This window comes from Bos grunniens, chromosome 22 (assembly GCF_055505025.1).
Source record: "Bos grunniens cultivar Pamir isolate PY7600 chromosome 22, Bosgru_T2T1.0, whole genome shotgun sequence".
In the NCBI taxonomy this organism is placed as follows: Eukaryota; Metazoa; Chordata; class Mammalia; order Artiodactyla; family Bovidae; genus Bos; species Bos grunniens.
The window spans coordinates 53,728,403-53,754,933 of NC_141186.1; the positions used below are offsets into that span (position 1 = coordinate 53,728,403).

The following is a 26,531-nucleotide window of genomic DNA, read 5'->3' on the forward strand; positions in this document are numbered from 1 at the left end:
TCTAACCATCTCATCCTCTGTCGTCCCCTTCTCCTCTTGCCCTCAGTCTTTCCCAGCATCAGGGTCTTTCCCAGTGAGTTGGCTCTTCACATCAGGTGGCCAAAGTGTTGGGAGTTTCATCTTCAGCATCAGTCTTTCCAGTGAATATTTAGGGTTGATTTCCTTTAGGATTGACTGGTTGGACCTCCTTACTGTCCAAGGAACGCTTAAGAGTGAAGTGTTAGGACTGTCTTTGGGTTAGACCACTGCCGCCCTTCCCCAAGCCGCCAAGGTAAACACTTCTGACCTTTGAAGAGATGGGAGGGAATGAGGCTTGGCTGACCCCGGTCAGAGCCAGTGGCTAACAGAGCAGGCGCATGTGGTAAGTTGGCAGGTTTTGAGCTCCTGCCTATTATCCTGAGCGTCTGGGGCTGGATCATCAGGAGCATGAAGCCTGATTTGCATACTTATCTCAAGTGTCTTGCTAGGGCCAGGCTCTCTGACCAGCTTGCCCCACCTCTATCACAACAAGCCAGAAACCTCTTTAGAAGCCATGTTTTGTCACTGTGGGGAGAGGTTGTGAAGGCAGGCCTGCACCCGGACCCTCTATCCACCTCAGGGTTATTTGCACCCCCTCCCGCTTCCACATGGGCTCCAGCCAAGCCCCCTTGCCTTTTCTGCTGCCTCTCTTCTCCCAGCACTTCAAAACCCAGCCCAGACATGTGCTAAACAGAGACCATCTCTCGCTCCTCAAGGGTACTTCTGCTATGAGGAGCCCTCCATTTATCTCCGGCTTATTTTCTAAAGATTCCAGATTAAACCAGACCATTTTCATCTCTGACTCTAAACCCAGGGATTCTGAGGGAGCAGAGGAGGAAGAATGACCTTTCAGTAGAATCCACAGTAGATGCTTGAGCCTCTCATGACTGTGTCTTCTATGGCACGTTAGTTGGAGTCCACAGATTATTCTCAGGTAGAGGCCTGCAAGACGTCCACACACTTTAGGCCTTTTTCTCTGAGGCGACGTTCTCAAATGTTTTGTGTTCTTTGAGAGACTTGAGTGAAGCTTATGTGTAGGGAGAACTGGGTGGCATTTTCTGCCCTGTTTCTGTTTTTGCCAGCCATCCTTGGAGGCCTTTGTTTGGAATTAGGCTAACAGCTCTTGGTTTCTATTTTATCTACTTTTTCCAGCTCCGAACGTCTCTTGGAAAAGGAAGAGCATTTATTCGCTACTCCTTGGTGCACCAGAGGTTAGCCGACACTTTACAGCAGTGCTTCATGAACACCAAAGTGACCAGGTAAATGTGTGGCAGTTCTGGCTTTACCCCGCGTGATTCAGAGGTGACCTGAAGGCCCCTCATGAACAGTGCTGGCACTAATTACAGTGGACAGAGAAAGACAAATATCGTATGTCTCTTATGTGGAATCTGAAAAACAGTATGAATGAACTTATTTATGAAACTGTTGAAACAGGCTCACAGACACAGAAAAACTTCTGGGGGAGAGGTAAGTTGAGAGTATGGGATTAACACATACACAGTACTATATATAAAGTAAACAACAAAGATTTACTGTATGGTACAGGGAACTATATTCAGTATCTTGTAATAAGCTATAATGGAAAAGAATTTTTAAAATATAGACATGTACCTATATTGTTGTTGTTCAGTCGCTAAGTTATGTCCAGCTCTTTGCGACCCCATGGACTAAAGCACGCCACGCTTCCCTGTCCTTCACCATTTCCTGGAGCTTGCTCAAACTCATGTCTATTGAGTTGGCGATGCCATCCAACCATCTCATCCTCTGTTGCCCCTTTCTCCTTTGGCCTTCAATCTTTCCCAGCATCAGGGTCTTTTCCAGTAGGTCGGCTCTTTGTTTCAGGTAGCCAAAGTATTGGAGTTTCAACTTCAGCATCAGTCCTTCCAATGAGTATTCAGTGTGGATTTCCTTTAGGATTGACTGGTTTGATCTTGTTGCAATCCAAGGAAGTCTCAAGAGTCTTCTCCAGCATCACAGTTTGAAAGCATCAGTTCTTTGGCGCTCAGCCTTCTTTATGGTTCAACTCTCCAATCTGCACTTGACTGTTGGAAAAACCATAGCTTTGCCTATACAGACCTTTGTTCTCTATGTCTCTCTTTTTAATATGCTGTCTAGGTTTGTCATAACTTGTCTTCCAAGGAGCAAACGTCTTTTAATTTCATGTACATATATGTGTGTAACCAAATCACTTTACTGTACTCGTGAAACTAACATAGTACTTGTAAATCAACTATCAAAGAAAATTATGATGCTGTTTATAATACACAAAGTGGAAACCATCAATGTCCAATGATAGAGGGCTGTAAAATTACAGCAAATTAGCTTAAATGGCATAGCATGACATCATTTAAAATTCTAATAAGGAAGTCTATATAGCTGCTGCTAAGTCACTTCAGTCATGTCCGACTCTGCGACCCCAGAGACGGCAGCCCACCAGGCTCCCCCGTCCCTGGGATTCCCCAGGCAAGAACACTGGAATGGGTTGCCATTTCCTTCTCCAATGCAAGAAAGTGAAAAGTGAAAGTAAAGTCGCTCAATCGTGTCCAACTCTTCGCAACCCCATGGACTACAGCCCACTAGGCTCCTGCGTCCATGGGATTTTCCAGGCAAGAAGTACTGGAGGGGGTGCCATTGCCTTCTCCGGTCTATATAGCAACAATGAAAATAACAATATAACGATCAAGGGAAAAGAATGCAAATCTTATCTGTTCTAATGACAACAATGAAGAAATTGCAAAAAACATATAAAAGGATTAGAAAGTATATGAGAACATTACGTGATAAATAAAAGGTAGGAATATGTCATTTTTTAAAAAAATTTTTTTTTGCAGTGAACATTTTTTTTTAACACTTTTCACCAGGCATTAAAGTGTATGAGGCCTCTGAAACCAGTTCAGTTCAGTTCAGTTCAGTCGCTCAGTCGTGTCCAACTCTTCACAACCCCATGAATGGCAGCACGCCAGGCCTCCCTGTCCATCACCAACTCCTGGAGTTCATTCAGACTCACGTCCATCGAGTCAGTGATGCCATCCAGCCATCTCATCCTCTGTCGTCCCCTTCTCCTCCTGCTCCCAACCCCTCCCAGCATCAGAGTCTTTTAAGGAGCCCTCAAACAAGTGTGATAAACTAAAAGATTATAATAGCAATAATGCCAGCCACAGTGGCAGTGCCTGTGTGTGCCATATCCTGGCACAAGCAGAGGCCTCCATCTGTCATCCTCTCCTCCCCTTCCTGACCACCATCCTTGGCGCACACGGAGCAGGAAGCCCTGAACTGTCACAGGTGAGAAGACAAAGGTCTAGGGAGGTCAGATGCCTCTGTCTGGGCCCCACTGATGCTCAGGTGGGAAGCAGAAACTGGGGTTCAGGTCTCAGAACTCCTAATGCCAGGTGCTTTCGCCTGGTGGATGGCATGTCCTTGGTGCTGGCAAACATGCCCCTCCGCAGAACCACCTGTGGAATCTAACACCAGCGAGCCTGGGGCCTCACCAGAGGCACTGAGTCAGTGCCGGCCCTGTTGGTCTGGGCTCCCTGGAGCTTGTGACAGCAACCAGATGGGGGGCCTTCGGGCCCCTTGTGCCCCTTCCACCCCCTCAGCAGGGGGAGGAGGACAGGACGGAGAGCAGGACTGAGCACGTGGAGCTGGGAGAGGATGTCAGATTAGGAGCCTGTTAGCTGAACCTCTGTGGCTGGCCCGGCTGCCCTGCCCACCTCTGCCGCCCTTCTACCTCTAGAGCTTCTTCCAGTTAATCAAAGAGATGCTTCTGAATAAAAGAAAAACTACTGGGGGAAATATTTTGTTTCATTTTGTGTCACCTTTAAGATTTGTGTAAATGCGTATTTCTCTTGTATGTGCTAAGCTTTGTGAATTCATGTGAGTTGAAAACCTTTGCACATTTGATTTGAAGGTTGTTGTGAGGTTTAGTCACAGCTGTCATAAACTGACTTAAAGTGTCTCCCAGTTCTCAGAACTCAGCCACATAGCTCATTAAACTCATCAGTGTTGTCTCTTTAATTCTTACTGTTTCACATGAAGTAAAACAACCACCACCTCAAAGTGGAGATATTTTGTTCTTTGACTTTTTTAATACATGTCTGGACAGAAATTAGCAGCGAGTTCAGTGTCCTGTATTGCATTCTCCAGAAGGGATAGAAGACAAGATTTTCTTATGAAAAGGAAGTGTTCTTTCCCTTACAACTGCCCTTTCCTGGATGGTAATTCAAATTTAAGGTTTCTCACATTCTTTGGGGGAATAGATAAGATATAAATAATAAACAAATAAGCATCTAGTTCATTTCAGTGATTCCTTGAAGAAGAGTGAGTTTAAGAGTTACATGCTTCAGTGGTGAAAATCACATTGGGATGTGTATCTTTCTGTCTGTCTTTAATTAGCTTAGTACCCTGAGTTGCAAGTTGATGAGGCAAAGCCGTGCTAGGAGGATGACTAAATGCAGTCTTCCAGTATCCTTATTGTTCCTGTACTTGACCCCTTTCCATATTTTTCTGCAGTGACTGGTACTATGCAAGGAGCCCCTTTCTGAAGCCAAAGCTGAGCTCTGACATCGTGGGCCAACTCTACGAGCTGACTGACGTCCAGTTTGACCTGGCATCGCGGGGCTATGACCTGGATGCTGCCTGGCCAACGTTTGCCAGGTACTTTGAAGAATTAACTACTTGGTTGAAAAGAGGGGAAAGAGGTGTTTGATTTTGAAGCTTGCCATCAGTCCGCTCAAAGCAGTTTTGCTAATGCAGTAAATGACCTTATGCTTGCTCATTTTACAGACTTGGTTGCCTTGTGACTAGCGATAACATCTGAAGGCTCCAGCCTTAAACTTAACCGAGTTGGTTAGGCGGTATGAGTCAGTGGAGATGCATATGCAAAACCCAGGGTTTTCAGATGTGTTAAGGAACTCAGTGTGGGAGCGAAGTGGAAGCAAGTGGGCTTTTCCCAGTTGTGTTCTCCTAGATACAGTTATTATCATGGACGCCAGTGAGAGGGATAGAAAGCTCATCGCATAAGGGTTGTTGGAAAGTTTGCTTTGCTGTGTTTTCTTTTCCTACACCAGCACAGCGCCCACACAAGTGCATTCACACAACACCCATTTCAGGAGTGAGGTGCTGAGGAAACAGGGGCAGAGAGCGGAGGGACTTGCCCAGTGCCACACAGCTGGCAAGAACAGGGCCAGGGCACCAGACTCGAGTTCAACTCAAGCCCAGCACTCTTCTTTTTTTTTTTTTTGCTTTCTGTAAAAAAGGTGTGTTTTGTTTTTAATTCCAATTTTTTGAATTTCTTATGAGGGACTTCTTTCTGTGGAGGAAGAAGTACTGACTATAATGGAACCCATATGCCAACTACTGGGGCTTAAGAGCCAACATTTTTGCCTTATTTACTTCACACGTCCTTTTTAGAATGGTTCAATTTTACAATCATTACAGAAAAGTTGTAAAAACAGTACGCAGTGCTCATCTGTCCTTCACCTCAGTTCTCTAGCTATCAGTGTTGTACTACAACTGTTTTTATCATTCTCTTTTCTTTTGACATTTTTTGGCTGCACCTCATGGCTTGGGGATTCTTAGTTCCCCAGCCAGGGGTTGAACCTGCGCCTTTGCAGCAGAAGCATGGAGTCTTAACCACTAGACTGTCAGGGAATTCCGTATCACTTTTTCGCCTTATGTAAACGTGGTTTGTTTACATTCTCATTTGAGAATATGTTACAGCCCTGATTGCCCTTTACTCCTAAGTATTTCATTGTGTATTTCCTTAAATCAGGGACATCCTTTTATACAACCTCAGCACAATTGTTAAAATCGGGTAATTGACACTGATACAATACTGCTATCCAATCTACAGAACATACTCAAATTTTAAGAATTATGCCAGACACGTCTTTGATCCAGTCCAGGATCACGTCAGTGAATTGTCAGGGGTCTCTAGTCCTTGTTCATTTGGGATAGTTTCTCTCCTTTGTTGTTCATAGCATAGACATTTTTAGAAGTAGAGGCCAGTTATTTTGTAACTTATTCCTTGATTTGAGTTTGTCTAGTGTATTTTCCTATTACTGTATTCAGATTAAGCATTTTGGGAGAAATACCCCAGGCGTTGTGTCCCTCTCGGTGTATTGTACCCAGAGGTTTCATTACTAGTGAGGTTAACCATCATCGTTTGGTTATGCTGGTGTTAGCCAGGTTTCTCCTGAAGTTTTGTTTCTCTCTTTGTAATTAATATGTATCTTATTGGAAGACATTTCAGACTAGGTTTTTTTTTTTTTCTCTTTTATCCTATTTCTTTTAAATCTCTCTCCTGTTAACATCCATTGGTAAATCTTTCCTGAATCAATTACTGTCGTGGTTATCAGAGTGATTTTCTGAGTTCATTTTTCCTTCTGCATTAGTAGTTGGCATTCTGTTTGTAAAGGAAGATCTTTTCTTTCTTCTCCATCAGTTTATTCATTTGCTTATTTATAGCAGTATTGACTTGTGGATTCTTTTTGTATTCAATAGGTTATATTCATCACTGTAATAATTTTAAAGCTCAAGTTATCTCATATTAGGCCAGTCAAAGCCCCTTCAAGCTGGTTCTAATACCTTTTTTTTTAGGAAATAAAATATAGATTCAAACAAAGCCCCACCCCATGGCCATCCTTTCTGATCTCTCCCTGTCTAGAAGTAATTACAACCCTGTAGTTGATGCGTGTCGTTCCCAGATATTTTTGTGTTTTACTGTGTGTTCTCATAAATGTATATATAGTTTTATTTTATATATATATATTTTTTGCATTTGCATACATTGAATCGTGAAGTAGCTATTCTTTTGCAACTCGCCTTTTTCATTCCACTTTGTTTTTGAGGTTTTTAGCCAATTGCACAGGGAGTTCTACAGACGTGGAATGGGACTGGCAAACCATGGCCCACAGGGCAGTGTGTGACACACCTTTATTTACCACCGTCTATGGGTCTTCTTTCAGGCTGCGGTGGCAGACTTGAGTTGTTGTGACAGAGCCCAAGGCTTACAAACCAAAAATACTCACTGCCTGGCACTTTACAAAACAGACGACCAGTGCGTGGCGTAGTGTTCCTCTGTGTGAGTAAAGAGGCTCTCTGTCTCTCCAGTGATACAGAGTCAGACTGGTTCTGCTTTCTCCCCTATGATACACTGCCGAGAGCACCCGCATGTCACCTCACACACGTACGTGACTGTCTTCCGGGTAGATGCTGAAAGTGCAGCGCTGGGTTGTGGAGACTAACAAGGTGCAAAATGCAGCAATTGTAGATTAAGGGACAGATTCTGGTTAAGTGAAAGTACCTTTCATTTGCAGTGACTAGTGCCATCAAATAGAACTTCCCGCAGTGTAGAAAGTGTCCCGTGTGGTCACTTGAACCAGAGGTCTTCCCGCTGCATCACCCGTGTAGCGTACTGTAAAGCAGTGACCTCAAGGCCCAACGCACAGCGTGACCTCTGTTTACCAGACTGACTGCTGCTGGTTCCTCACTGGCAAACGAGTAATGGCTGGCACCAAAGTTTCTAGGAAAGCTTAAATCTCAAACTGGGAAAATAGTATATCGTTCCTTTTTGACAGTGGGAGCAGAGCCACCATGCTTAGACTTCAGCAGTGGAGTCCAGCTGGCACAACCAACCTGAATGTGTGCTTTGGTGGAAACTGTTGGACTTTGCCCCCTTACTGTAGCCAGGTGGGCATCACCCCTGCCACCACCTGGTTGCCAGTTGACAACCAAGGCCTCCCCTTGTGTGTGTGTATGTGTGTGTGTGTGTGTGTGTGTGTGTGTTTCCTGCTCTGATGCAGGCGTGTCTGTTCTGCGGCCCCACAGGAGGACCCTGGCCACCAGCTCTTCCGCTTACCTGTGGAGACCACCCAGCCGAAGCTCAAGCATGAGCAGTTTGGTGAGCAGCTACCTGCAGGTAATGCCAGAAAGGCTGGGGCCTTCCTGTCTGTCATGTCCTTGCCCTGCCCAACTCGGGACCTTTTCAGACACCTGATGTTCCAGCCCCAAGCCGCATAATCCCTCAGTCCTACCCGCTGTTTCCTAGAGTCCAGGTTTTTACAACCAAAAGGAACTTAGATCTTTTAAAAAGCAAGTTATTTTTTAAAACTTTTTGAAGTGTTTTAGAAGAAGTGATTTAGCACTGTGGTTAAAAGTGGCAAGATCATATTCTGACTGTCACTCGCCACCTGTGTGACTCTGGGAAGGTGACTTACCTTCTCGAAACTTGAGCTCTCTCATCTGTAAAATGGGATCATAACAATTATCCCAGCCCTTAAGATGGTTGTAGGAAGTAGACAAAGGTATGCACGTACTGTGCTTGAGGGCTTGGCGCAAGCCTAGTGCTCAGTGAATGCTAGTGGATAAGGTCAGTTTGGTTAATTTTGTTATCTATGTGAATGGAATGTATCATGTAGTTTAATGGGAAAGAACACAGAAATTATTCAGCAAAGCAAAATAAAGAGTAATCAAGACAAGAAGCATTCAGAGTAGCATCTTTACCCCATTTTGTGATACAATCGCAGCAGGAATTGTGGGTACAGTGCAGTGGGTGAGCAGTAGTTTACATATAACTTAATTTCTCTGAGAGCGAACATCCACTGTGTTACCGACACTAGCAGCGGTGGGATGGGAAACGTCGATTCTGGGTCTTGGGAACTCATGCGTGTGGCATTGCATCATGGTTTTAGGATGTGCTGCTGACCTTCTCTGGCAGCTGCTTTGAGCGAAGGAGTTCCAGTCCTCCGAATAGCTCCATAGACTTTAGGTCACCTAATTGCTGTAGTTTTCCTTCTGTTCGCATTAAATTCTAAAGCTTGACCAAACAGCTGTGTAGCTTCATCCCCAGGCCACTTATTTTCCATGTTTCCGCCCAGACTCAGGAGATGGCCTCCAGCCTGGACCTGAGCAACCCCTTAAACAGCGAGTCCCTGGAGGGCTTCGACGAGATGCGGCTGGAGCTGGACCAGCTGGAGGTGCGGGAGAAGCAGCTGCAGGAGCGGATGCAGCAGCTGGACAGAGAGAACCAGGAGCTGAAGGCGGCCATCAGCCTGCAGGGAGAGCAGCTGCAGGTGGAGAGGGAGAGGGGCCGTGCCACCGCTGAGGACAACAGTCGCCTCGCGGACATGGTGGCTGCACTCCAGAAGCAGTGGGAAGTCACCCAGGCCATGCAGAACACCATGGTGGAGCTGCACACATGCCTGCAGGCCCTCGAGCTGGGGGCTGCGGAGAAGGAGGAGGATTACCGCTCAGCCTTGCGGCGGCTGGAGTCCTTGCTCAAGCCCCTGGCTCGGGACCTCAAGGCCACCCATGACTCCCCGCACAGGAGGAACCAGGACATCCCCGCGGCCAATGTCCTGGAGCAGCTGGCTGCAGCCGAGCAGATGGCCGCTCCGGCTCTGGATGCAAAGGAGAGGGAAGAGCGTGTCTCCAGTGACTCGGCCCTGGAGACCCAGGAGCTGGCGGTGAGGCTCCAAGCCTTGGAAAGCGAGAATCCCCGCATCCAGGAGCTCAGCGGGCAGCAGGCAGTGCAGCTGGAGCCACTGGCCGGGGAACTGCAGCTGAAGGAGGAGGCCCAGACCTGCCTGGAGCGCCTGGTGGAGGAGACAGCCCTGCTGCGGGACGAGCTGTCCTGCAAGGGGCAGGAGGCAGCCCAGCTCCGGCGCCAGCTGCAGGAGTCGCTGGGCCACTTGGGCTCCCTGGAAGAGGAGCTCACGGAAGCGAGGCGTGAGGCGCGGCAGCGGCTGGAGGAGAAGGAGCTGCTGGAACAGGAGGCCCGCTCGCTGACACGGCAGCTGCAGCTCCTGGAGACCCAGCTGGCCCAGGTGAGCCAGCACGTGAGTGACCTGGAGGAGCAGAAGAAGCAGCTCATCCAGGACAGGGACCACCTCAGCCAGAAGGTGGGGATGCTGGAGCAACTTGCTGCACAGCTAGGCCCAGGTCTGCCCGACGCGGCTGAGACGCTTGAAGCTCTGAACTCTGTCCCACAGCAGGCCTGCGAGATGCCAGAGGAGGAACAGCGGGGCCTGCGGGAGGGACAGACAGACAATCCCAGGGTGCACGGGACCGGCATGGAGGACCAGCTCCAGCAGGCCCACAGGGAGCTGGAGAAGGAGCTGCAGAATGTAGCTGAGCGCAACCACATTCTGGAGGAGAAACTTCAGGCCCTGCAGGCTGATTACCAAGCGCTGCAGCAGCGGGAGGTGGCCAGCCAGGGCTCCCTGGCCTCTCTGGAGTCAGAGCAGACAGAGGCAAGCATGTGGGCCCACATGGCAGAGAAGGAGGCTGCCCTGCAGAGCAAGGAGGCCGAGTGCTGGCGAATGCGGGAACAGGTGGAGCAGGGCCAGCAGCTCGCCGAGGCCCGGGATGGGGAGCTCCAAGCTCTTGCAGGCCAGTGCCAGCAGCAGACCCAGCTGATTGAGACCCTCAGGGCAGACGGAGGCCAACAGGGTCTCAGCCCACCTGAAGACCATGCGCCGCAGGAGCTGGCCGTCCAGCTGGCCCTGTCTCAGGCGCAGCTAGAGATCCATCAGGGGGAGGCCCGGCGACTCCAGGCCGTGGTGGTGGAGCTCCAGGCCAAGCTGCAGGCCGCCCTGGGGGACCAGGAAAAGGTGAAGAGCCAGCTGAGCGTAGCTGAGACTGCTCTGACAGAGCACAAGGCCCTTGTGCAGCGACTGAAGGAACAGAACGAGGCCCTCAACAGGGCCCACGTCCAGGAGCTGCTGCAGTGCTCTGAGCGCGAAGGGGCGCTGAGGGAGGAGAGGGCCGAAGAGGCAGAGCGGAGGGAGGAGGAGCTCCAGATCCTGCGGGAGGAGCTGTCCCGGGTCAGGTGCAGCTCCGAGGAGGCCCATCTGGAGCACACTGAGCTGCAGGAGCAGCTGCACCATGCCAACATGGACACGGCAGAGCTTGGCATCCAGGTCTGTGCGCTGACTGCGGAGAAAGAGCGGGTGGAGGGGGCGCTGGCCCACACCATTCAGGAGCTGCGGGAGGCCCAAGAGGCAGCCTCCAGGGAGCGGGAGGGCCTGGAGCACCAAGTGGCAGGGCTGCGGCGAGAGAAGGAGAGCCTGCAGGAGCAGCTGAGGGTGGCCGAGGAGACAGCCGGCTCGCTGCCTGGTCTGCAGGCCCGGCTGGCCCAGGCTGAACAGCACGCCCAGAGCCTCCAGGAGGCCTCACGCCAGGAGCTCGACACCCTCAAGTTCCAGCTGAGCACCGAGATGATGGACTACCAGAAAAGACTGAAGGTAAACCTCCCCCAGCCGTTTGAGCTGCACCCAACCCCTGCAGCAGGGCCTGGTGGGCCCGCGAGTGAGTGGGAGGCGCCTTGGGCCATGTGGCCCGGGAGTGTCCTGTTGTCACAGCCCACAGCGTCCTTGTCGTGCGAGAGCCTGTCAGGGACCCAGCACCATGGAGGGTGCCGTCACTCAGACATCTGATGCCATTGCAGACAAGTTGGGCCCACACAGAATCTGTTTTTGTAATTAGCAGCCAACGTTTTAAGAGCAAGTTGCTTGTAGCTTTAGTTCGGGGGCTTCTTTTGAAATCTTAGGAGGCCTGTAAGCCTGTGCCCTCATTCCTGCACGGCAGCAGGAGCAGGGTGGGAGTGCCTGCTGTAAGGAAACATGAGGCCTCTGGTGTTTTCCTTACCCTCGTTTATGTACTTGCTGTCCAAGCCCTGTGGGCTTGTGAGTTCCTGACTGCCTCAAATCCTGTCCCTGGATTCTCTGTCCCTTCAGCTGCCTTCTGATAACAGTGCAGTTGTAATAAACCAACTCAATTCATTTTCACAAGACCCTTGGGGTAGATGAGCTTATGTGTGCCCTAGACTGCACGGGGGAGAAGGTTAAGAGTGAGGACACAGGCAAACAGCCGGGGCTTCGGCCTCTGATGCTCGTCACGTGTCTGTGTGCTTCTGGGCCTGTGCGCTCTCAGCCCACTGCTCTCGCTCAGGCAGCTGCTGCCTCCCCACAGATGTGCCTCCACCCTGTGTCGCTCCATCCCGTGTAGCTCCACGTGGCTCATGCTCCACCTTCCCTCGTAGAAATGAAATGCTAAGCTCAGAGGCCAAGCTAAATCTCTTAGCTTGACAGGACTGTATTACCAGTGAAGCCCAAAGCTTAATTTAGTTTGAGAGAAAGAGAAGTGGCTTGTTTTTACCCACTTGGGTGAATGGGGCCGAAGGAGTCCCAGAACAAGGACCCCACTTTTCTGATCCCTTTCCCATCCTCTCAGACCTCCAGTGAAGAATGCAGGACCCTCAGGGGCCAGCTGGAGGAGCAGGGTCGGCAGCTGCAGGCCACCAAGGAGGCTGAGGGGAAGCTGAAGGTAGGCCCGAGCCCTGGGGCCCAGGGGAGGTGCTCCTGCCTGCCTGAGCAGGGCCCGGCCCCTCATCCACCTGGTCATCGTACTCCCGGGCCGTGGGCCTGTCGGGGAGGGAATCTCACTTGTCTCTCACCGGACCATCAAGAGGCCTCCCTGCGGGAGATCCAGTGTGCCCTAGACACCCAAAGTCTGTGTCATGGCCCTGCCACTCCCTGAACACCTGGCTGGAGCTGCCAAGTGTTTTTTTATACCACCCCCCACCTTGTCTTTGGAGAAGGAAATGGCAGCCCACTCCAGTATTCTCGCCTGGGAAGTCCCATAGACAGAGGAGCCTGGCAGGCTACAGTCCATGGGACCGCAAAGAGTCAGACACGACTGAGTGACTACCGCGCACACACATCCACACGTGTTCTCCAAGTCAGTGAGTCTGACCTTAGCTTGAGCAGGGGAGGCACTGAAATCTGTCTTCAGGGCTGTGACATTTTTCAGAAACCCCCACACCCTACAACCACACCTCTATCCCCACCCTGGAGCCCCTACACCCACCACAACTGGCCCTAGTTGATGCTCAAGGGACATAGTTACAAACGGGAATCTGTCCTACTCCACACACGTACTAGTTCTCGGCCTCTTAATCTTAAATGAAAGCCCCTCCCGTTAGAAGTGCGCCGGCCAGATGGGGTGGAGCGAGCCAGTCACCGTGTGGTACCTCGCACGGCTTCTGCAGCCAGGCGTCTTCTCCCTGCTGTCCTGTGCCAGGCTGCCCAGGCGGACGTGCAGGAGAAACTGAGCTGCACCAGCAAGCACCTTGCCGAGTGCCAGGCCGCCATGCTGAGGAAGGACGAGGAGGGGGCCGCCCTGCGCCAAGACTTGGACAGGTTAGTTACACAGTCTGCCCGTGGGGCCAGTGGGAGAGTCCGCACGGAAGGGGCGGGTTTGGTCTAGTCGTTTAGAAAGTCAGCCACTCACTCAGCTTTAAAAAGTCCTTTTGCAAGAAAAGCTGTAGACCCAGGGAGTGCTTATGTCGGAAGCATGCCACAGAGCTCCTTGGCAGTCGGCCTGTCACAAGCCTATAGAAGCTGCAGGGAACCTTTCTCTTAATCCATTGTCGTCTCTGGGGGGCATATTTCAGTTCAGGAACTTCATGCTTTGGTAAAAATCAAATGAAATAAAAATTGGGCAAGTGTCATGATACTAACAACAGCAAACATTTAAGCCTAAAATGTGGCAGGTACCATTTTAAATGCTTGAAATCTACTTGCCTATTTAATCCTCCCAACGGTCCTGTGAGGATGGTATTATTATTTATCCTATTTAATAGAAGAGAAAAATGCGGCTCAGAAGAGTGAAGTCACTTTCCCAGGGTCACAGTGTGTAAGTGGTGATGGCAGGACTAGAACTTAGAACATTTGGCTCCAGAGTCTTTTTCTGAACAACTACCTAAAAAATATATAGACAGATAGTTTTGTGTTTTATCGTATTTTGTTTTGTTTTGGGGAACTGGTTTGTGAATTATGTGTGTGCACGTTTTCCCCAATGTGAGTTTTGACCTGAGTTCTTCATCAATGACAGGCTGCGGGGTTAAGTGTGAGGTTCTCCCAGCTCATCCAGGAGTGAGCGAGCGAGCCAGGGAGCAGGATCAGCTTGTCTTCTGATGCTCCACAGACTCTCTGGTGCTGTGTCTGTGGAGAACACGTCTTGCCGTCACCCTTTCGTCATCATTTCTTTTAACCTTAAAATATGGCCCTCCCTGTGTCCAGCCCCAAGGCTGCCACGTCTTCAGACCTGGCAGCCCCGGAGTTGTGCATCATCAGCCCACCACCCAGCGACGGGGCCAGGCTCATCCTGCAGGGATCCTGGCGCCGGATTGCATGTGTGCTCCCAGCAGAAGCAGACACATCGAACTTCCCTGAGGCTTTAGCTTTCCCACCCATCTCCTACCACCTGCTTCTAGGCCTGGCCCAGGCTCAACGGGAGATCCAGACCACATTGGATGCGTAGTAGCCTAGATGTGTGTTTCCTCTCATCTGACTGTCCTTTCAGAGTTCAATTCCTGTAGTACTCTGGCTGCCCTTAGCCAGGTCATGTTCGTGTGACAACTTAAATAGAACCTCCTAAGTTGGTGGTATTTTTTTTAATGCTATAACTGTGTGTATATCTATGTGTCCCCAAGATCATTCGGTGGACAGTGTCTCGTAAACAGCCTGCTGACAACTTTTTGCTGGACATGGCAAGGCTGGAATAGATACAGATTGATTGGTCAGGTGCAGCCCTCTAGTTTTATGGAGCTTTTGTGAATGCCTTGGTTCATAAACCATCCTTGGAAAGCCACTGCCTTAGGGGACTAGTGAGCTGAATGAGAAGTGGGCAAGGATGGGCAGACTCTGGTTCAGCCAGCCCCTCTCATAGCCTGAGACTCTGCAGTACCCAGAGCAGGATTCCGTAGGCCTCGAAGCCTCAGGTTGAACTCCTGGCCATTCAGAGTTAGTGCCTGCTCTGTGCCCAGTGCCACACCTCATGTGTAGAGTCCCAGAGAATCATGGGGGACGGATGCTCCTCTGCCTGGTCACCTCCAGGAAGCTGCGCCACAGTTCTTCCTGTTCTGACTCCTTTTTCCTCTGCATATCCACCCCCTGTCACAAACCCATGCACCTCACCCATTGGGCTCCTTTCACAACCTCAGTTTTCTCCAAAGAAAAGTGGTACGGAGTTTGACCCACCTGGGGTGCTCCTAGTGACCTGAGGTCAACCTCCTTTCCCGAATGTCCCTTGTATTTGTTGTGGGGGTAGCAATGTGTGAAGAGTTTGGGTGTGTGAGAGGAGGTTTGAAGGCTTAAGGTTTGAATATCCACCCTGTGAGCAGAACAGTGCAAGGGGCTCCCCCAAGACAAAGGCTGGTAGGGCAGCGGGACTGCTTATTAGAGGCTGGGGTTAGCCCGGGGGAAGGGGGAAGCTGGAAATAGTGGGTGATGAGGACTACTTACCGCTCCTCCACCAGGACCCAGAAGGAACTTGAAAGAGCCACCACAAAGGCCCAGGAATATTACAACAGACTCTGCCAGGAGGCGGCAGAAAGGGAGAAGAATGACCAGAAGATGCTCGCTGACCTGGATGACCTGAACAGAACCAAGAAGTACCTGGAGGAGCGGCTGATAGAGCTGCTCAGGTGAGTGTCGGGACAGACCAGGGGCCGGGGGCTTCCCCTGAGCTTGGCTTTTCTTGAAGGAAGTGTGACTCTTCCTGAAGGGACTGTTGCAGGGAAGTGGGCCCTGTCTGCTTGTGTTCTGTTGTAAGGGCACACACACATGAACAGGGTCTACTCAGGCCCTTGGCAGCCTTAAAAGACAGGATTTCATTGTTCCCACTAGTGTGCATCTGGTTTGTGTTTTCGTATTGCTGTGTTAATTGTTTTCAAACTCTCCATGTACTCAGCCACAGAGTGACAGTCAAAGATGATTAACATCCTCAGGGACTTCTCCACTCCCTTGCCCCTCTCTCAGGAGTCCTTTTCTCCTTCTCCTCCATCCGACTCTTCCCAGCGCCTGGGGCCCCAAACTCCAGTGCGTCAGGTAGCAGCTGTGTGCTTCGTCACTCAGGCAGCAGACAGTGGTGTGAATGTGCGAGCCGGGCTGGAGGGGCTGAGAAACCAGAGGGCAGGCTGCGCTGCTGCTGCCACGTCCCCTCACTTCAGAGAAGGTAGAAATCTGGATTCTTATGTGAAATTGGTCTGAGTTTTAAATGTTGGCAAGTCATTCCAAAAAATTTGTAAAGCTTTTTGTATGGGAATCTTTCTTTTTTGGCTGCGCCCTGTGGCTTGTGGGGTCTTATTTCCCTGACCAGGGATCGAACCTGTGGCCCCTGCAGTGGAAACCCAGAGTCTTAACCACTAGACCTCCAGGGAAGTCCCAGAGGTTTTCAAAAATACAAAGGTAGATAGCAGAATGCGCCCCTCTGTACCTGTCACCCAGCCTCAGCATTATGCTCATGACCAAGTCTTGTGTTTCCTGGAGTCCTACCCATTTCTCCCACCTCCTCAGACTGTTTTGAAGCAAATCCCAAACTTCCTGTCATTTTATCCACAAGTATTTTGGTATGTGCCTTCCTAACACTGGGACTGCTTATTTTAAACAACCACAGTATCATTACTATGCTTAAAAATTTACTAATTCCCAATGTCATCAAGTATCTAGTCATTTTGAAATTTTTCCAATTGCTTTATAATTTTTTCTAGTCAGAATCTAAATTAGATCTGTGTATTGCATGGTGATAGGTTTCTTGGATCTCTCTTACTTAGGCATGGTTCCCCCACCATCTCTCTTCTTTTCCTTTGCAGTTTACTTTTAAAGAAAGCAGGCCATTTACCCGGTAGAGTTTCCCGTAACCTGGGCTTTGCTGATTACATCTCTGTAGTGTCATCTAACATGTTCTTCCCTCTTTGTGTAGCCTATAAATTGACAGTTATAACTAGAGCAGTGGTTCTCAACCCTGATGCAAATTGGAGTCACTAGGGGAGCTAATAACTAAAGTAACACTCAGGTCTGGACCCCACCCAGACCACCTAGAGTGGAATTCTTGGGAGTGAGGTCCAGGTATCAGTGAGCAAGAGTTGAAAATCCCTGCTCCACTAGACACTGGCTCAGACTCAAAGTTTTGTCCAAAAAACTCCATAAAATTGGTTTATAGTTTTGGGTCTTTCTTTCAAGAACCACATAAAATCTGGTTAGCCCTTTCTTTACAGTGTCAGCAGCCATGTATAAGTGATGCCTAAATGTACTAATTCATTTGGGGTTGCAAATTGGCAATAATAAATTTTGACTAATTTGGAAGCTTGAAAACTCTGCCCATGTGCCATCAATTTGCAGACTAGGGACTCAGCATTTGTGACCTCTGCGTTCACACACCTTCCAGAAGTTTTTGTTGGAAAAGCCCAGGTCCTGACACAGTTGCCACGTTGCCAGGGTCTGGGCGCCTGGCCTCCCGGGGCCAGACAGAACAAGCCGTGGCCCAGTTTGGAGAACGATGCTGATCACAAGAAATGAGTCTTTCTGCTTCCTGACAATGTGAGGCATTCCTGAAAAGTCCATGTTCTGGTTTATATTTCAGGGGAACAGTCTTTGGTTGACTTGGAGTCCCTGACTGATGAGAGTGCCAGCTTCTCTCAGGGCCTGGTGGCTCTGGTGTGGCTCTCAGTCATCAGTGGCTCACATGTTGCCAGGGCCATTAATTATTACTTAAACCGTAAAAACAAGAAGGGTCCCAAACATCCTGAAGATCTGGGTGGGCGGTATATTCCTGGTTATTTGGCTCACAGCACACTGGCTGTCGTGTACTTGTGGCAGCACGTGACAGCCTAACCTCCCAGTGGCCGTGTACACGGTCATTTAGACCCCTGGGCAGCTGGTGACCCTTGTTAGTGCTAGCAGGTCTTTGCAGTTGCCAGAGCCCTTTATGGACCCCACAGGCCCCCATACCTTCACATGTGCGGTGTCAGATCAGGACCCACACACTGGGGGACTCCTGCTGAGTCTGGATCTGCTGTGGGGTGACAGGTGACCTCGGTATCAATAAAAGTGAATTCCCCTCCTGTCTTGCAAAATTCAGAAGCAGTCTTTTGAAGTGAATCCAGAGGTAGTTCTGTCATTTTCATGGACGCTTTCTTCTGTTTTTCTAATGTGGCTCCGTCCCAGGGACAAGGATGCTCTCTGGCAGAAGTCAGATGCCCTGGAATTCCAGCAGAAGCTCAGTGCTGAGGAAAGATGGCCCGGGGACATGGAGGCGAACCACTGCCTCGACTGCAAGCGGGAGTTCAGCTGGATGGTGCGGAGGCACCACTGCAGGTCAGCGGGCGGCTCGTGGGCAGGGCCCAGAGCCAGAGCAGAGGGCTCCGGACGGGGAGTTAGGGCAGGCGTTGGCATGGCGGCCACTTGTCTAGGAAGAGCATGTTGTCTTTTAGTTTTGAGGGAACCAGTTGAGGAGGGGGTGTTAGGCAGGGTCCCAGCAGGACACTCAAGGATCCCCGAAAGGGAAGAGAGTTGAATACAGGGCATGTGGGCAGAAGTAAGGGGGCCCCCAGGGATGTGGGACACCCAGAGACCCAAGTCTCGATGCTCGCTTGGCCTGTGGGGATCAGAGGGGAGATGGACTATGGAGAGAGCAGGGGCCGAGGCTCTGCCAGAGGAAGCAGAGACCTCCCTGCCCCCAGGACCGAAGATGGGCAGGCGGGAATGAATTTCAAGTTGGGACGGGGGCGTGGAGAATCATCTTTGGTTTTAGAGCCCAGCACCCAGGCGTGGGATGCCCACCTGCATCATAATGTCAGGGAAGGGGGCTCAGCCTGCCTGCTAGGACCCTAGGAAGTAAAACTTCCTCCCATCAGGTGTCACCCAGGCGGCTTTCTTGGAGTCTTAGGAAAGGGGCCTTGAGGCCATGGTCCAGAGCGGGCAGAGTTGGGTGTGATGAGCCATGTGGCGTCCGGAGCCCAGTTCCAGCGCCGAGCAGGGCGCTCGCGGCCCCTGTGTGGCATCCTTACAGCCCATGCCCGTGTCGTCCCCAGGATATGCGGCCGCATCTTCTGTTACTACTGCTGCAACAACTACGCCGTGAGCAAGCACGGTGGCAAGAAGGAGCGCTGCTGCCGGGCCTGCTTCCGGAAGCTGAGCGAGAGCCCCGGCTCTCCCAACAGCAGCAGCTCGGGCACCAGCCAGGGGGAGCCCAGCCCCACGCGATCCCCGGCCCAGGCCACCGGAGGCCAAGGTCAGCTCCCCCACTGCCTCTGTTCCCCGGGGCCACCCTCCCCACCGCCCCACTGTGGCTGCTTAGCTGAGCCACGCCTAGTTCAGTACTTCCAAAGTGAGGCACTGAAACTTTCTTTTTGATGTAATTAGGATGAAAGTGAATTGAAAAGGGAATAACTTTCTCCTGATATGATTCAGCATTATTATTTAACGTGAAGTCTGTTTGCCTCTTAACTCATGTACCACCGGTGGAATGCCACCCCACGCTTTAGAAAATGCTGTCTCCCAGGCCCCAGCCCCGAACTTCTGTCCCGGGATAACCGAAGGCCAGGCGTTGAATCTGGAAATGAGCGCATCCTTCCCTGTCTTCCCAGTAGCTCATGTTCTCGGACAGAACTGCAGTGACTTGGGCGGCAGTGAGCGCTGTCTGTGCTCAGACACCACTGCCTCCTGCAGCCAGAGCCCTGCCCTCCTCGGCCTCAGTCTGGATCCAGGCCAGCCAGCCTTCAGAGACACTGTTAGCTCCTCTTTTGTTTAAATGGATCATCAAGGAGGTTGGCCGGCTCCATTATTTATACTAGATACAAACAACTGCTCAAGGATGGGGAAGTGTACTTTGCACAGCATTAGTGTGTTATTTAAAAGTTACTGAATTTTGAAAGCCCTTTATATATCCTGAGTATGATTTATTTATCATATATGTGTTTTACAAATGTTTTTTTCCCAACCTGTATCCTGTCTTTTTAAATATTCTTTTGATGAGTATAATTTGGAGAAAGTCCAGTCTATCAGGTTTTTTTCTTATGGGTCAATTTTTTCCTGTTCTTTTAGTATCATATCTCTTTTTGTTTGACTCAAGAACTCAAAGGTCTTCTTTTGTTTTCTCCTAAAAGTTTTATAGTTTTAGATTCACGTTTAGGTCTATGGTTCATTTTGAGTTAATTTTTTTATATGATGCAAGCTTTGCCCAAAGATTCATTTTTTGTAAATGGTTGTCCAGTTATTCCAACACCATTGGTCGAAAGGTCTATTCCCATAGAATTGCTTTTGTGCTTTTCTCAAAAATCAGTTGCCTTTATGTATGATTCGGTATCTGGACTTTTTGTTCCACTCCATTTACCAACGTGCCTTTTCTTTCACCAATACCACACTGTTATGATTGCCATAATTTTATAATAAGTCTTAAAATCAGGCAGGGTGAGTCCTCCAATTTTCTTCTTTATTAAAGTTTGGCTATTCTAGGTTGTACACTTTTCCATATAAATTTTAGAATTAACTAGTCAGTTTCTACAAAAACATCCTGGTGACATTTTGGTTGGGATTGCATTGAGTCTCTACAGCAGTCTAGGGAGAATTGCCAAAGTAACAGAGTTGAGTCTTCCAGTCTACACGTGGCAGAGCACTCGGTTTAGGGCTCCTTTGGTTTCTCTCGGCGGGTATCATTTTAGGTCCCTCTTGGTCATTTTCCCTTCCCTCCCCTTCCTTCCCCCTTCCTCCTGCCAGCCTCAAAAGGCGGGTTCAGGAATGTGGCTGGGCCTGTGGAAAAAAGCCAGTCCTGGTCCCCCTTTTCAGCCTGTGCCTCAAGCCGCCCTCCATTATGCAGACTTCGGACCAGAGGAAGAACATCGCTGCTAAAGCCCGGCCCGTCCAGGAGCCGTGAGGCAGGGCCCACTGGGAACTTGCAGCCCACACGAACTCTTCTTCTCCTGACACGCTTGGCTCATTCTGGGTGTTTCAGTGACAACACAGGGTGGCATGGTGCCAGCGTGCTGAGGTTGCTTGTTTTGATTTCTGATATTTCCTGCCTCCTCCCCTGCCTGTCTTTCTGTCTTACTTGCCTTTTCTTCATCTCAGGCCTGCCATCACAGCTTCCATCACATGCAGGAGGGTGCTTGTTGGCGGGGTGGGGCTGACTAGAACAGCAGCATCCACACAGCGTCCTTCCTACCCAGTGCTCTGCAGGGTTAGGCACAATTCTGTCAAGCTTCAGGGGTTTGTGGGGTTGGGTGGGGTTGGTGGGGTTAGGTAGGGGGGTGGGGTCAGTTCTTTTCCACCTCCTAGTGGACTGAGATGGAAATGCAGGTCACACAGAATCCTGCTCTCAAAGAAGCATGCTTGAGGTGTGTGTCTGCTGGAGCAAGGATTCAGCAGCAGGGAAGTGTGTTTATCTTTTTGTTAGGTTCTTTCCTGATAAGGTTTTGATAAGTTTTTTCCTTCTAAGTAAGGGGCCTCAGAGAACATGTTAGAGCTTAAAACGCCTCCACGCCCCTGCCTAAGGGACTTCAGAGAAGACACTTACTTTGTGCATTCAGTCTCACCTGTAGTCCCCTCATCTGCTTTTCTGAAACATCGCAACAGCCCTTTGTTTCCGTCCCGACAGAGTTGCTGTCGGTTGAGCGAGCGCTGCAGGGTGCGTCCTCCTGGTTCATCCTGCGTAGCTGCACTCCCTCCCCGTCCTGTGCATGACCATGCATCTCTCCTCTCTCTCTGCTTGCATCTGTGCCCCAGGTGCAAACACAGACTGCCGGCCGCCGGATGACGCCGCCTTTGACATCATCACAGATGAGGAGTTGTGCCAGATACAGGAGTCCGGCTCCTCCTTGCCTGAGACACCTACTGAGACTGACTCTCTTGACCCAAATGTGGCTGAGCAGTGAGTAGACTCACATCCATTTTCTGAGTTCTCATGAAGTGCCTGGCATTGTGCCTTCTTTCTTTTTTAAAAAATATCTATTTGGGTGCACGGGGTCTTCGTTGCAGCACTCAGGGTCTTCAGTCTTCGTTGCAGCGTGCAGGACCTTTAGTTGTGGCGTGCGAACTCTTAGTTGCGTGTGAGATCTAGTTCCCTGACCAGGGATTGGAGCCAGGCCCCCAGTAATGGAGCTTGAGTCTTAGCCACTGGACCACCAGGGACGTCCCTGGCCTTGTGCTTTCTCATTGGAGGATTAGGAAAGCTCAGAAGCAGGGTCGCCTGTCTTTCATTAAGGGAAGGTGCCTGAGAACAGTGCTCAGGGCAGGTGGCCCTTGAACAGCACCGGGACTCGGGGAGTGGTCAGCGTGGAGCCTTGTCAGAGAGTTTCTGGGCATTTCTGTCAGCAGTCCTCCTGATTTCAGCAACTCCAGGAAGCCTTTTTTGTCTTGGGCAACTATATTAATCCACTTAGGCCGCCATGACAGATGCCATACACCAGGTGACTTCAACAACAGAAATCTAATTTGTCAAATTCCGGAAGTCCAAGGCCAAGGTGCCAGCAGGTTTACTTTCCCCAAGACCTCCCCTTGGTTTGCAGACAGCCGCTCTCTTTCTGTCTCTGCATGTGGTCGGCCCCCACCCGGGCATGTGCACCCTTGTCTCTCTGGGTCCTAATCTCCCATTCTTACAAGGACACCATCAGATTGGATTAGGGCCCACCTCATTGGCCTCATTTTAACTAACTTCTTTAATGATCTTGGGCTTCTCTGGTGGCTCAGATGGTAAAGAATCCACCTTCAATGTGGGAGACCTGGGTTTGACCCCTGGGTTGGGAAGATCCCCTGGAGGAGGAAATGGCAACCCACTCCAGTATTCTTGCCTAGAGAATCCCATGGGGTCACAAAGAGTCGGACACGACTGAGCGACTTGTCACTTGTAATGGTCTTATCTCCAAAGCAGCCCCGTTCTGAGGCACTGGGGGTAGAACGTCAGCATGGGGACTGAAGTGCACGTGCTCACGTGCAGCAGAGATCCGGGATGACTTCTGCTGGATGATTCAGAAGCGCAGCCCTTCCTGGGCTGCCACAGCCATGCTCAGAGCAACACACTGCTCTTTAAAAACCACGTCATAGAACCACTCATCAGGCCTGGTGATGGTGCCACAAGAAAGGAAGCTCAGATTAATTTCAGTTCTCTCAAGCGGTTTCTCTCAGAAGTTCCTCTGGCTTCAGCTAAGGCCTCTTCGAGCCCCAGAGTTCTAAAAGCAATAAAAAAATATAGACAAGTCTGTTACCCAGCACTCCATGGAACCGAGGGACTTTCCCCCAACCAGCCTGGGCCCTGTCCCATCACCATGACCCAGACCCTCCAAACCTTTCACTGCTGTAGATGGACGGCGTCTGGCACAGGGCCATCCATCCTTCAGTGCCAGCTCTCCATCGGCCTCCCCAATTTTTCTGGGCCAGCTGTTTTCCAACAAAGCTTGTGAGGAGAGTGGTGCAAGGGCTCATTTCTAAATAAATGAGATAATTGCATCAAGTGCCACCGTGTTCACGTGGCGAGAGTTTAAGTCAGGGGACCCAAGCAAAGGTCAAGTTCCCCTCCCTGGCAGCCTCACTTGGTGCTTCTCAGCCCCGGGGTCTGGCTGAAATGCAGTTTCTTGTGCAAAGCACTGCCTGCTCAGAAGCTCGGGGGAGAATTGACAGGGCCCCCATGTGGGGGGCACACACTGAGTGGGCACAGTTCGTGGCCCACTCTCCATCCAGGCGGGGAGCTTCGCGAGCTTTTGCCCACTCATGCTGAGATCTCTGTTCCTTTCTTCATGCCCAGAATTCAGAGGAGGGTTGGCACCAGTCTGTCAGATTTATCATCTGGGGTTTCTGCTGCATGGGAGGAGATGCACTTAATCTTGGGAGGCTCTCAGCTCAGGAGATTTTAGGCTCCAGCATGTGTCCCTATACTCGGTTATGCTCAGGCTTGAAGGTGAGTGAACTCGCGTCAAGGATACAGCCAACCCCATCACCCAAGCAAAGGTGCTCACTGTGACCGTGGGCCTTTGCTTTTCCTTCTGAAAGGCCCACCTTGAAGCCTTGCCTGATTGCGTGAGCCTGCAGTGTCCCCCCTGACCCCCATGGATTTGCACTAAGCCACCCTTTTCCTTTGTCACCTGGCAGCTCTTCGCTGACTGTGCCTTGACTCCTGGCCAGGTGGGTCAGGGGTCAGGTGAGCCAGACCAGAACCTCAGGGCCTTGGAGATGGCCTCGGGCTCTCAGGTGCATGAGAAAGTACCCCAGTAGCTCCCCTGTCACTTCACCCCTCATCTTCCCCTTTCCTAGTAGGAGCAAAAGCAGAAGGTCTTTTGACCACTGACAAACGTGTGTGTTTCAGTCGTGGGAAATCAGGAAGCGTTCCAGGGAAAGGAAACTGCCAGCATGCTGGCCTCAGCCTCCAAGGCAGATCCGGGGCTAATGGATGGGTCTGCAGTCCTGTGCCTAGTCTGTTTGGGCGAAGGGTAAGCCCTCCGAGTCAGTTCAGGGCGTGCCCTGTCTTACACCTTGCTTACACATTAACTGGAGGCAGACACCTGTGTCTCCTGCAGCTTTTTCTTAGGTTTAAAACCACCAGGAGTCTGAGAAAGCTGTGGTGGGGAGAGGGGTGGTACAGAGCCTGGGTGTGTGTACACGCCCTTGCCAAGAGATTTAGAGAAAGAAAACAGCGAGTCCAAAGTAAGAAGTGGTCCAGGGTTCTAATCCGGAGAACAGATGCCGCCTGGAGGTCGTGTTGCTAAAAGCCCTTGTTGGAGCTTTTTCCCTCTGGAGCTGCGTCTGCACGCCCTCACTTGGTCCCCGCCCAGCCCTCCACAGGGTAGGGGTTATGGTCCCTGTTTCTTGTATCGAGGCACTGAAGCTCAGGAGGCCAGGTAACTCACTCCAGGTCAGGGGGTTGCAAGCATCAGAACCAAGCTTTGTACCCAGAACCCCTCCCTCTAGTCACGGGCACGAGATGCATTTTGCAGCGTACTGCGGCCTTCTCCTGGCCCCGTTTCCCCATCTTCCCATTAAAGAGCTGCCCTCCTTCCTTACCCTTCGTCCACTCCCCACTCCACACATGTGTCCTCAGGACAAACACAGTTGTCTGCCCTGGCCCCTTGGCTGTGACAGGACAGGAAGAGGTCCCAGAACCCAGGCGCTCAGGGAGAGCTCGCAGGATGCCGCCGATCCCTTAGCAGCCTCTGAGTGGCCCCGGGCACAGGCCTCACCAGATGGGAAGCTGACATTCTCCAGACGCCGCGAACATGCACACCTTTCCCCACAGTCATCCAGGCCCACCTTCAGCCATCTCCCTGACAGAGGCCCAGCTGTTCTCAGGCCTGAAGCGGGCTGAGAAGGAAAGAGAGCTCCTTTCGCCCACAGCAGGGCTGGCCTCGAGTCCTTGGCCTCCCCAGGCCTGCCTCCCCTCTTGAGCAGACCATGTCAGTGAAGAGCTTGAGCTCCAGAGTTGGACGCTCCTGGTCAGGCCCTGGTTCGCTGTCTCTAGGTTCACCACGGCCCCCTGAACTGAACTTCCTCCCTGGCACATCCAAGACGGGGCCATATCCACTCCCACGGAGTTAAGAGGCTCGGGTGTGTACCGTGTGGGAAGCCTTCCATGCAGGTGCCTTGTTTTGCGATGTTTTCCCTGAGCTGTGAGGTCAAGGATCACGCTGTGGTGTCTACTGCATGGGCCCTGGTTTGCTGCACCTCGGAGCTCAGGTGTCTGTACCAAAGAACGTCCTGCCTGATGCCCAGGATTACTGAGTCCAAACTCTAGAGACTGCGCCAACCCACAGAGTATCTTAGCTAGCACCTACTTTAGAACGGGTGCTCTGTGGTCAACGCTTCGGGGAACTGTTGTGGGTTTATCACCAACCAGGAGATCCAGTGCCTGGTATTTCAAACAAAATGAGAACACAAATTGGTGAACATGGTTGAGGTTAGAAAGCCACCTTTTGTTGTCGTTCATCCGCTCGGTCATGTCTGATGCCATGGACTACAGCACGCCAGGCTTCCCTGTCCTTCACTGTCTCCCGGAGTTTGCTCAGACTCATAGCCATTGAGTGGGTGCTGCTAACCCACCATCTCATCCTCTGTTGCCCCCTTTTCCTCCTGCCCTCAGTCTTGCCCAGAATCAGGGTCTCTTCACATCAAGGGGCCAAAGTATTGGAGCTTCAGCTTTAGCATCAGTCCTTCCAATGAATATTCAGGGTTGATTTCCTTTAGGATCGACTGGTTTGATCTCCTTGCTGTCCAGGGGACTCTGAAGAGTCTTCTCCAGCGCCACAGTTCAAAAGCATCAAATCTTTGGTGCTCTGCCTTCTTTATGGTCCAACTTCCTCATCCGTAGATGACTACCAGAAAAACCATAGCTTTGACTATATGGACCTTTGTTGGCAAAGTAATGTCTCTGCTTTTTAATACACTATCTAGGTTTGTCATAGCTTTTCTTCCAAGGAGCAAGCATCTTTTAACTTCATGGCTGCAGTCGCCATCTGCAGTGTTTTTGGAGCCCAAGAAAATGAAGTCTGTCACTGTTTCCATTTTTTCCCCATCTATTTGCCAGGAAATGATGGGACTGGATGCCATGATCTTTGTTTTTTGAATGTGGAGTTTTAAGCCAGCTTTTTCACTCTCCTCTTTCACTTTCATCAAGAGGCTCTTTAGTTCCTCTTAACTTTTTTGCCATTAGGGTGGTGTCATCTGCATATCTAAGGTTATTGATATTTCTCC

At 50.6% G+C, this 26,531-nt stretch overlaps 1 protein-coding gene across 10 annotated transcripts in view; it reads left to right on the top strand.

Moving 5' to 3' along the window:
• FYCO1 (FYVE and coiled-coil domain autophagy adaptor 1) overlaps positions 1–26,531 on the top strand; it is a 79,019-nt gene that overhangs the window by 17,903 nt on the left and 34,585 nt on the right. For all 10 annotated transcript variants that reach the window (XM_086368410.1, XM_086368412.1, XM_086368411.1 and 7 more), the window contains 10 exons: positions 1,171–1,277; positions 4,528–4,671; positions 7,846–7,936; positions 8,895–11,261; positions 12,250–12,342; positions 13,099–13,217; positions 15,338–15,505; positions 18,027–18,176; positions 18,893–19,092; positions 21,582–21,726. In XM_086368410.1, coding sequence (XP_086224536.1) covers positions 1,171–1,277; positions 4,528–4,671; positions 7,846–7,936; positions 8,895–11,261; positions 12,250–12,342; positions 13,099–13,217; positions 15,338–15,505; positions 18,027–18,176; positions 18,893–19,092; positions 21,582–21,726 — 3,584 coding nt within the window. The remainder of the gene's footprint in view (positions 1–1,170; positions 1,278–4,527; positions 4,672–7,845; positions 7,937–8,894; positions 11,262–12,249; positions 12,343–13,098; positions 13,218–15,337; positions 15,506–18,026; positions 18,177–18,892; positions 19,093–21,581; positions 21,727–26,531) is intronic.